The 11,298-nt window shown below is 58.5% G+C and overlaps 1 protein-coding gene across 7 annotated transcripts in view; it reads right to left on the bottom strand.

Annotated features, from left to right (window-relative positions):
* Positions 1-449: 449 nt before the first annotated feature.
* The window catches only part of CSRNP2 (cysteine and serine rich nuclear protein 2), a 32,512-nt gene continuing 21,663 nt past the window's right edge, over positions 450-11,298 (bottom strand). For 5 of the 7 annotated variants that reach the window (XM_075901687.1, XM_075901688.1, XM_075901690.1 and 2 more), the window contains 4 exons: positions 10,658-10,915; positions 8,381-8,655; positions 5,246-5,542; positions 451-4,536 (listed from right to left, as the gene is read on the bottom strand). In XM_075901687.1, the coding sequence (XP_075757802.1) occupies positions 3,664-4,536; positions 5,246-5,542; positions 8,381-8,655; positions 10,658-10,808 (1,596 nt within the window). In that variant the 5' untranslated portion in view covers positions 10,809-10,915 and the 3' untranslated portion in view covers positions 451-3,663. Of the gene's footprint in view, positions 4,537-5,245; positions 5,543-8,380; positions 8,656-10,657; positions 10,916-11,298 lie in introns of all 7 variants that reach the window. The other 2 variants (XR_012896610.1, XM_075901692.1) reach the window with 2 other exon arrangements.

Genomic DNA, 11,298 nt, shown 5'->3' with positions numbered 1-11,298 from the left:
CTCTCAGATTGTAAAGCCGCAGGCTACTTCTAGGGGGACTAATCCCTAGCATCAAAAAGCCCCGCTAGCCTAATTTTCATAGACTATGTCCCATTAATCAACCAGAAGAGGTTACTCTGCAGTTGGAGTAAACAGCCTGTTTAGCTGGAAATAAACTTAGCAGGTCTTCAGCAAACAGACTGACCACGCTGCGTGCGGTTCCTGGAGGCGTGGCAGGGCGACTTACCAAGAGAAGTGAGCGCTCGCATTTCCACCCGAGCACATCTGCTCCAATTAGGGTCAAACAGTCCCTGCTCAGAGGTAATCTCCCCCCAGGCACTATCTTAAACCTTGCTTTCATCCACTTGGAGATGAGAACACACGTCACATGATGCAAGTTTGAGCATTTCTTTATTTTTACACTTAAATATTCTCTTTAAATACAGCATTATCACAATGAAAAGAACTGAAAAGGCCCCCCCCCCCCCCCAAAAAAAAAACCCCGAGGCAGAGGACCGGACAAGCTTTGGATTCACATTGAAAATTCCACCTGCATACAGTGTGTGAAGAGACCAGAAGTTAGAAGTAGCGAAGTCACTATTTAAATAGGAAGGAGAGCAGGGCTAGAACCAAAATGTCTCAGCTGGGGCATAGCTCACTGCGGGGCGGCAGGGCTCACCACATGGCTAACTGACGTGTTGTTTTAGGAGACTGTGTGGTACCAGCATCAGTGTCAAAGTGAGGGGGGAGGAAAAAGGCCAAAGTGCACCCCTCCTTGCACCATCCACCACACAGTGCTCTTTGCAAAGACGGAATAAATCCCGTTAGTTCTCGGCTTTGTAAGAGCCCCCGTCCTAACTGCTGTGTTAGGGTTCATTCACTGTGTGATCTCATTTAAAGACGCCCACCTCGGGTCACCCTGTGGATTTCTGCCCATCACCAGAGGCCCCAGCCAGTTGCAGCGGTTTCTGGAGCTTGGATACAAATCAAGAAGGGTACTTCAGTATCCAAGATTTTGCTTATGGAACGTGACCAGCCAGAGCCCCTTGCTTTCTTTCCCTCACAGAGGACAGCTGCTCTGGTTCTCCCAGGAGCAGAGCATGAGCCCGAAGCCCTAATGGGCACAGAGCATCAGTCTGGCAAAGGGCCAATCCACAATTAACACCTGATCACCACACACAGTTGGGTCAGCTAATTGCAAAGGGGAAGGCGTCCTCCTCCCACCAGGGCCGAGGATTCCATGGTTGGTTCCAAAGTGTTTGCCTTTACCTGTGGGTTCAACTAGCCTCTTCCTTACGCACTGGCAGCACCATCCTGGGACGCTGGAGGGGGAATTCTCCCTGCTAAAGGCTTCAAAGGATCTGCCAGGAAAAAGTGTGAATGGTTAATTCCAACTGCCAATGCACATTCTGCTGGGTCGTGCGGCCAAAGCGCTTAGTAGAGCAAGAAGCTCCGCTGCTGTCATACTGCAAGAGTGGCTTTTGAAGCCCATATGCCTCTTGCTGTCCCAGAGAAAGGGGATTGGCTGTAGCATTAAGGCAACAAAACTGGGGGGCGGACGTTTGGCTTGTATACAGATGCTGCCCAGCTGTGGCTGCATCAAGTGTAAGATTCAGCATCCAGGTGAAGGGCCCATTTTTGATGAGACAGCTGCCCTGGGGGTGGGCCGGACATACCCGTCTATTCTACGACACCCACCTTTTTGGACCAAAGTGTAAAACTTGGAAATAGAGAATGTAGTGATTTCATTAGCCCCCTCGGCCCATCTAACCCTGCACCAGCACGAGCTGTTCTCGTCCACGTCTCAGTCCTGGCACTTGCAGCCGCAGGCACAGCGCGCAGGCGACGGGGGGCGCTCGATCTCCAAGGGCACCTGGCCGCTGATGCGAGAGGCAGTTCATACTCTACACTCGTGAGGAAAGGCTACTTTGCTGAACACATTCACTTCTCATAGCTCACTGTGCCAGGAAGAAGGCTGCCGGCCAGTGGATGTTAAATGCTAATCCCCAAAACAAGATGAGTGGGCTCAGCTCTCTTCGGCCCAGAGATCAAGCAAGGCGTGAGCGTGGGCCGCCCTCCACGGACCACGGAGTGTTCTTCCAACACAAACAAGCGCTGGAGCTACTCACTAGGGGAGGGAAGCTCAAGGAACGGAGGGGAGTGAAATGGACGAGCCGGTCGCGGTGGCCAGGCAGGCTCCGGAGGCTGAAAGAGAAGGGGGAAGCATTGCTGCTCTTAGCAGTTCAGTGCTGCGGTTGTGCAGGGGCCTGGCCCTTCAGAAAGCTCAGTGCAGCGACGAACAGCTGGGTCTGGGCTGGGTCCTCCTTGGGCTCAAGGGGTTCTGGGCCAGCTTTCGGCCACAGAAGGAAAGTGCCTGTGAGGCTAGGGAGGAAAGTGCTCTCGTGGCCTGCCCAGCAGGCAGGGCTGACAGGCCGTCAGGAAGGAATTGGAGTCATTTTGAGAAGGTTTTGCCTTTCGCCCGGCGTCCGGGGAAGTGCTGGAGCTTATCCGAATGCTGATTGTGCCTCCCTGCCACTCACATATTGCACCTTTGCCACCTCTGCTGCAGTCACAGGCAGCCCTAGCAGGCAAAGGGCCGTTTTCTGTCCAGGCACCCAAGGCTGCAATTTCATTGCATGCAAACCTCTGGCCCCCGGGCTAGACAGAGCAGGGACAGAGGAGCGCTCTTAGGTGCCTGGGTGGCAGGCAGCTTGGTCGTCCCCCTCCCCTTCCTGTGCAATTCAAACAAACCATTGACAGGATTAGCAAACAGGAGGCATCCCCCTCCCCGGCAGGTTACATCTTCAGCAGCCGACCTTCGTACTTCCACACAGCAGGTGGATTGCACCGGAGCAGCCCACGTCCAAGAAGGGTTTGCCGGGGAAGGGAGCCCACAGCCCAGCACGGGGGCTATAGTGTCAGTCACAGGCGATGGGTCACTGTATGGCCCAGTAAACATTCAGCACATTAAAAAAAAAAACAAGTGAAAAAAGGGGTTCCACTGAGCCCCCCAGGCAGGTGGTGCAGTGCTGGGGGGCAAGATAAAGCTACAGACAAGCAGGAAACGCAAAGCCGGGCGCTGGTTTCTAAAATGGCGGCATGCCGAAAGAGGAGCCAGGCCCCAAGGGGGGCTGATCTGGCCGAGCTCTCTAGGGTCCGTGGGCCGCTGGCGGGGAGGGAGTGGAGAGCCGCGTCCAGACAGGGCCACATCAAAGCAGACGACAGGATTATTCGGTTGCGCCCGGAGTGAGACGTAGGATGGAGACTCTGTCACACAAACACTTTCGGGAGGGGGGGGGGAAGCAGCCACAGAAAGGCGCCCCCCGCAGGCCAAGTCCAGTGCTTGAAGGGGAGCTTCGCACTATTGCTTATAGGACACAGACACAGACTCACATAGTATGGTCCCTGTGGGGGTAGGGGGGCACGAATGGAGGGGGCTCAGCTGAGCCTCCCCCCTCCTCTGGCACACGGAGCAGCACCTCCAGCCTTAGCAGTAACACCCGCCCCTCCGAAGAGGGAGCCTCTCCAGGGACTGCCACAAGCGCTTGGTTTCATTGGTTTCCTTTTAAATCATCTGTACAAAGCAGCCTGGCTCCCCCCACACCCATTAAATAATTCTCAGCAGCTACTGTCACTCCATAAAATAGCAGTCAATAAATAGACATCCGAGGGGCCAGGGCCGGGTCACACGGCCAGGGCGGGCCCCAGGGAGCGCTCCTCGGGGGGAGGCAGCTCACACACTCTCTCTGGGACCTGCTCCGGTCCAGGCGCCGGAGCGTTTGTGCGGAAGGGCGGAGCCGCGGCTGCCCTGCAGCTCTCGTGGGGCGGGGAGGACTCCTCAGACAAGGAGGTTACTGTCCCAGTCTCCGTCTTGCTCGGGCCCGCAGCTCGGCTGCAAGGCATCAGCGAGGCCACGGGGACGGAGAAGACGCTCAGATCCTTCTCGGTGGTGTAAGGAGAGGGCGTCTCCGGCTCCTCCGTGCTGCTCTCGCCCTTCACCCCCAGCACGGACCTTTGGTCCACCTGGTAGTAGACCACCGGCCCATTGTTCAAGTAGGACTGGTCGCCCCCAGCTGAGGTTGCCTGCTCAGGGCTGTCCGTGAAGCACAGGACAGATGAGCCGGGAGGGAGCTGGGCTTGAATGAGGATAGGCGTGGGCAGGCCTGGGCACAGCCCCTCGGGCACGGCCAAAGGCTCCTCGAGGATGCACACGCCTAAGCTCTCGATGTTGGAGCCGCTGGAGTCTTCCTCAGCCTTCAGCCTCTCCAGCTCCTCCGCCGTCTGCAGGTGCATGACGGCCGTCTCGTTCTCCGCCATGAACTCCTGGAAGTCTTGTGTCTCCGAGGGCGGCGTCCCCAGCCAGTCGCTGCCGGAGCTGTGCAGCGACTCGTCCTCCAGGGCTTGGGGCCGGCTCACCTGCCGCTTGTTCTCCAGCTCAAGCTTCATGATGGTGTGGAGATAGTGAGTCCGCACCCGGATGGGGTTAAATTCGATGCGCCCAGCCATGTTCCCGCAGCCGTCCCTGGAGCAGCCGCACGGGAAGGACATGCGATCCACCTGGAGGGGAGGGGAGCGGAGGGCAGGGCAGTGAGGCGGCAGCGGGTCGCGCCAGGGCGACAGAGCACAACGCCCTGGGGCTCAGACCTCAGTGACAGGAAACAGGCCCGGGGCGCCTCTGCCACACACAACAACAAGCCATTAACCAGCCCCCAAGGGCAGCCCCCGCCGCCCCGTTTTCCCTGCCAGACACTTCTCCCTTTCCGGCCCTTCGTCTCAACTGCCGCCCCCTATCCAGGGAAAACCACTGGTGAGCTCCAAGTCAGCCAGCGGGGGAGCAGAGCCGGCAGAGTCCCCAGCGCCAGCCCCGCACGGGGTGGAACGTGCACCGATGAAGCCGACGGAAGGGGAGGGTCAACAGCTCCGCTAACCGGCAATCCCAGGGTAGGGATTTGGCGCGTGATTCCTCCCACGTCCCCAGAGCCCTTTCCAGGGCAGGGAGGCCCTCGGCATAGACCCGAGTGGGAGACCTAAGAGCCGTCTCAGCCTGGGATGCCTCCGTTTCCCAGCTGCCCTGTACAGCAGCGCCGCGGAACCAGACGGAGGCAGGTCTTCTCTGAAGGGCCGCTCCCACCCTCCCGCACGCAGCCCTGCAAGCTCAGCCCAGGCACAGAGACGGAACCCACGGCCTCAAGCCCGGAGAGGTGCCGACCCCCTCCAGCACAGTTCAGGCCAGCCCCTGGCACCCCCGACTGCTGCCCCAGCTGACCTGGCATTTAATCCCCGCTTGGCTGCAGGCGCAGGCTTCGGGATCGCAGTACAGGCGGCAGTCGCAGCCGCACTCCTCTCGGGACAGGCGGATGGCGCGCAGCTCCTGTTTCTCCTCAGCGTCGATGCGGTGAACCCCAGAGGCCCGGAGCAGGGCTCGGCGCCGCTTGGTGGGAAGAGGCTGCAGAAAGAAATAGTCGTCCACTTCCACGTTCTCCACGTCGATGTCGTCATCGGACACGTCCTCCAGGGTCAGGCCGTCTGCCTCCTCCGACTCCACCGTGCCGTTCTTCGTCAGCTGGGGAGACATGGGCAGAGTGAGTCCTTGGCACAAGGCCTGGAGACACACCCAACCTCTCGCCTTTGGAGGAGCCATCTGCTCGGAAAGGGGAGACTCAGTTGGGGCCTCCCCCCTTGGGACTGCCAATGGCAGCAGCAGACACCAAGAAATCGTTCCAGTTTGTTCTCATACAGCCACATCTGGCCCACTCACCTCCTGCCCCCACTCACCTGTGCAGAGGCCTCACACACCAGTGGGCCTGCACCTCTCCCCCACCCCAAGGTGCCACTTCCCTCAGGGGAACGGGAGCACGAAGCCCTCTGCTTGACCCTGGCATCGCAGGGGGATCTGGGCGATCAATTAGCTCCAACAAAGAAGCTGCCGCCCAAATGGATTCCCCACGGCCGCCCCCCCAGCCGCTTGCTAGGGCTGGCCAGCTTTCAGCCCTACTTGTGTTAGCTGCAGAGTGCTGGCCCACCGGCACCGTGCTTGGGAAGGAGTTTGTGTGCAAGGCACAGAGAGGAGCTGCCCATCCCCACCCTCAGCGAGCGGGGAGACGAAAGGAGGCCGCTGTGTTCCAGAATATCTGGCCCTCAGGAGAGGAGCAGGAGCAGCAGCATCGTGGGCTGGATGCAGCATCCGCGGCACCGTGCGTCCGAGAACAGAAAAGTCATGTCGCTCCCAGCTTGGGGGGGGCTGAAAAGCAGCAAAGGTGCCAAGACCCAGCCCCCCCAGAATCCTAGCTATTTGCCAGGCTTCCGCAGTGCAGCCGGCTTATGGGTAAGGCTCCTCGGCTGACGCGGGCCTCCTCCCTCCACCTACTCACCCGGCCTGGCCCATAGTGCAGCTGAACAAACCCTGAACCCTCTGCCCCCAATCCTCTTCCATCACAGAAGGGAAGGAGGCTCCCTGACAGGGCCAACAGGAACCCAGAGCCGAGTGCCAGCCCCTCTGATTCCCAGCCCTTCGGAAGCGGAGACCGGAGCCGTTCCTACAGCTGGGGTAGTTTTCTTCTCCGCTTCTATTTTAAATGCGGAGAATCGGGGCTCCTAAGGCAGGCGTGATGGAGACGCTGCTGCTGGAATACTCTAGTGGCTGCTGCTTTCATCAGACACGCCACAGGTTCGTGGAGGCAGAAGGAAAATTCCTGAGAGACATGATGCAATAACGCCCGCTTCACACCGCTCGGTTCAGGAGCCACGGAGGTCAGAGCGATTCCACCTTCACTCCCTGCAATCCAGGAGGTTCCCCGCAACAGTGACAATTCTACAGCCCAACGTGCCACTGGGGAAGTGCTGAACCCTCCCCCGGTAGCCCATGCCAGGCCTCTGCGGTCAGAGTCTTTTTCCTGGGACAGGCCAGGGACAAGGGCCCGATTCAGTCTTGCGGCTGTACATCCGCCGGCTTCCTGCTCCTGACTGTAGGCGCTTTGCAGACCCCCCCCCCCTGTTCCTGTTTGGCCTGCCTAACCCACCCTGCAGCTGCACGGTCCAGCAGGAGACGAGGCCTCGCTTGAGGCGAGCACCAAAGGCTGGATGACTGGGTCTTCCTCATGCCTCAGCTCTGGGAGATGGATGGAAATTGGACAAGTCGGTAGGAAACCTCGTGCTGGGCACAATCTTGTCTCTTAGCGTGCCGGGCCGCAGCTCCACCGCCGCAGAACCGCAGGCCATGTCCCGTCACGGACTTAGTCACTACGGTCAATACCCACAGCAGAGAAAAGCAGGGACTGGAGTCAAAAATGACCTGCGGGCTGTGGGGGCCCTTAGAAAGCTCAGTCATCTGTCCCTGCATCTGGCTCCCCAGTTTGGGTCCCAATCCCTCCAGAAATCGGTGTGTCAGATCCATTCCCCCCTCAGCAGGGCAACTGGCAATGGCCATCGCCTTCCCCATGCCAGTAGTGACGGGATCGGGCAAGGCATAGAGAGGGGCAGCCAGGCCTTTCTAGCCGCCCCTGCTCAGAACAAGAGACGTTCAGCCACGGCAGAAGAGAGCACAGTTCAAGCGAGGTAGAAACACGTGCAGCTGGTGGAGCTCCAGATGCCATTGGCCCAAGAGCTCAAACAGGATTAAAAAGCCTGGCACGGCACGGCGAGAGCAGTAGCCAGAGCTGTGAGAACACACACAACCGTCTTGCAGGTGGGGCTGCGGGCTGGGACCCCCGGCAGCGGGAAGCGCGCACTGGAACTCTGGGCCCATGCCTGCCTTCCTCCCCCTGCAAGTCTGAAGCACCAGCGCCAGCTTCCCATTGCACGAGGGGGAAAGCCCTGAGCCTCACAGGCCAGATCTGGCTTGCGGGGGGTAGGAAGCGACTCCGTGTGCTGCTGTTCTCCCCCCGCCCCCCCCAGCTGGGGGAACCACAGCACAGGAAACCTCTCACCTGGAGGCTTTCCTTGCTGCTCCCATTGGCTGGAATCCTGGCCAATAGGAGCAGTGGGGGAGGGGGATGGTACCTAGAAGTGGTAGGGTCCACAAAACAAGGTAAGCTCTCCCTATCCCCATCAGATCCCTAACTTCTACTCCCCTCACACATCCCCCTCCACTCCACCTTGCTCCTGTACCCTCCCTCCCCCCAACCCACTCCTGCATCCTCCCCTCCCCCCCGCCCAGACCCTGCCCCCCACTCTCCTGCACGGGTGGCTGGCGGGCGGGCCGTGGAAAGGTCTGCATTGAGCAGGGAGGGCCGTGGCCAACAGGTTTGAGAAACGCGGATTTAAGGCAGGCCCTCGAGGGGGTACGAAGACACTCCCTTTGGGGACGCTTATCTCACGCCAGCCCAACTGCAGGGTCCCTTGAAGCAGCCGCTATGGGCCGGACGAGGCCGAGCTCTTATGCCCCTTTCCCCGTTTCCCTCACCCTCGTCAGCGATACCTTCATCTTCTTGGCGTGGAGTTTCTCCTCCTTGAGGTGCTCTCGGAGGATCTCCCGATGATTCACCTCCTGCTCTTGGGCGAACTCGCACAGCGTGTACCTGCGGACGGAGTTGTGGCGCTGGGCCATGCCCAGGGAGCTGCCCCCTTGGCTGGGCACGCTAGTGAAGCCCTGGCGCCGGGCGAAGTAGTACACGGTCACCTGGTCGAAACGCACATTCTTCCTGCGCAGCTGCTTCTGCCGCTTCAAGATGGACGTGGCTGAGGGGCAAGAGCGCGGCGCGTTAGACACAGGGCGAGCGCAGATTCCGGACGGGCCCGGCGCCTGCCCGCAGCTCTCCCCTGCCGCGGCGGAAGCGCATCCCCGGTGGGTGTGCTCTGCGTTGCTGATGCGCGGTCCCAGAAAGAGCTGATGGGGCGCTCAGGTACAACCGGCCCAGCACTGGGAGCGATGGAGGGAGAGGGATGAGCAGGGTGTGCGTGTGAACCACGCCATGCCCTGGATCTCACTGTGGAGGAATACATGGGTGGAACTGCTTTGCAAGAGTCGCATTCAGAGGGCCTGATTTGGGGAATAGGGGAAGGGAGGCCAGTCCTAGAGATACTGATGTTCTCTCTGACTGTAAGTATCTGTTAGGATTAGAACAGGGCTGCCCAATAATTTTTGACTTCAGAAATTTTTGAAGTGGCTCTGGGGCACCCTCGAAGGGGCGGGGCCTCAGGTGGAAAGGGCGGGGCCAGGACACTTCCATGCCACAGACCCTGATTGGCCTGAGGGTGGGGGAACATGCAAAATCTTTGCTCCACCCCCAGAGAGAACTGCCAGCTGTTCTGAACAGCTGGCAGTTCCCTGTAGGTACCTGTGCCCCTGGCTGTGGGAGGAGACTTTGCGTGCTCCCCCCCTGCTGCTCCCAGGTCAATACGTTCAGGTCCTGGGGAGGGGAAGCGCATGAAATCTCCTGCTCCCTGCCCCCGCCCTGCAAGGGAGCGCTGCGCTTAGAGTCAACCACCAGCTGAGCAACAGCTTGCGGCTGACTTTAATGCTGACCCCTCACAAGGTGGGAGGAGAGTACCTCAAACACCCCCAAGTCCTGATTGGCCTGGGGGTGGGGAAAGCAGCAAGGCCTCCATGGGCCGGATCAACGCACTTGGCAGGCCGGATGCAGCCCATGGAGGCCCTTTTGACTACCCCGAGATTAGAGGGACGGTGTTCAGGGAAGAAATCACATTTCCATTTGAAGATTCCTGGCAAGCCCCACAATTCCTTTCACCAGAAACGCTCTTGCCCTCTTACTCGTATGTATCAGTTTATTTACTTGCCTATAGTCAGATCCCCGGGGATTTTTGGATGGCACACCCCCTCCGGTTTACTGATACTGCAAGGGGTTTACCACTAGGAACATCAAGGCTGAAACTGAAAAGCATGTGCAGAGAGGGGGAAGATGGCAGGGGGGCTGAGCCTAAATAGGTTTGAAGTTTTGGTTCTTGGGCTCCTCCAGGAAGTCTTTCCCCCAAACATTAACAGGGGGAACAGAAAAATCCTTCCTAAGTTTTTCTTTACAAATCGTATCTTTTTAATAATACAGGGCAAGTGATTTTCATGTTTTTATATATATTTATTTTTAAGTTAGTTGATTAAAAATAAGCCTCGTTGATAGTGATTTCTTTATAGGGCTGGGAAATTTTGGGTGGGAGGGGAATTACGAGTTTCTACTGCCTCTCATCCTTCCCCACCTCCAGTATGAAACTTCTAGCACTGGCGCTTTCCTCTGGAGCACTGAGCCGGGTCAGGTGAGTGTTACACATGCCTGAATTCAGCCACTCTATGGGGAGCGGCCTGTGCTTGGGCGGCGTGGAGGAAACTGGACTCTCTCAGCTTCCATGCTAAATGCTAAGGTATCCCCAGAGAGGCTCAGGGAAGAGAGTTAGTTTGCACCTCAACTGCGCTCTTGATTGGAGGGAGTTTGTCACGCAATCCATGCCTGTCACCCTCTCGTGCGTTAGCATCCACGCGGTACAACGTCAGGCAAGGTCGCCCGACGGAACCAAGCCAGAGAAGTTGGAAGGGCAGAGACCAGCGCGAACCCTCTAGGCTTTCAGCCTACAAAGCCTGGACACCAGCTACCCCCTGGGCGCGATCGCCACTTGTTTCACGCTCGAGACACAACACTGTTACACGAAAGGAGCCAGATGCTGGGTCCACCCGTCAGGTCAGACGAAATGCCACAGAGCCCCCCCCCCCCACCCACCCAGAGCCACTCACGTATGAAGCCCATGGTGCTCGGGGGGTTGAGGCTGTCGCAGCTGTCGGCGCTGTCGCTGTTGGAGATCTCATCGTCTGAATTGGAGACGGGCGAGCCCACGTCCACATCGTCAAACTTTCTCTTGAGGCTGCCGCTGGCAATTGCATCCATTTGGCTCTGGCTCGCATGGAGAGCCGAAGAGCATCAACCAGGAGAGGGGGGCAGCCGCAAGAACTCCAACACCAGCCCCAGGGCTAGGGCAGAAGCTCAGCGGGTACCTGGAGAGAAACAGGAAGTGCGGGAGAGAGACCGTCAGCAATCCACCAGTGCGGAGCGTCTCTAGCGCCTTCACTGCCATAGCCCCCATCTTACACCACAGCGTCTACAGGCGTTAGCATAGCAGACCCCGTCGCTCCACAGCATGCACTGCCGCAGGGGTGCCCAATGCTTTCTGGGAAAGGAGATAACAGGCCAAGTTCCTAGCAGTTGGCTCTCTGAGATCCCCTTTATACTGGTGCTACCAGCACTGGTAACCTCTTGCATTTGAAAAGCGGCAGAGCGGCAAACCCCTCGTGTTAGAATGCAGAGTGTGCGGTAAACGATAAGCCAACACAAGAGGCAGTAGAAAATGCTAATGAGAACTTGGTGCTGGGACTCCAGT

The sequence above is a fragment of the Pelodiscus sinensis genome, chromosome 19 (assembly GCF_049634645.1).
Source record: "Pelodiscus sinensis isolate JC-2024 chromosome 19, ASM4963464v1, whole genome shotgun sequence".
NCBI lineage: Eukaryota > Metazoa > Chordata > Testudines > Trionychidae > Pelodiscus > Pelodiscus sinensis.
Note: the sequence above shows the minus strand (reverse complement) of the source record. Positions and strands in the feature narration are given on the sequence as shown.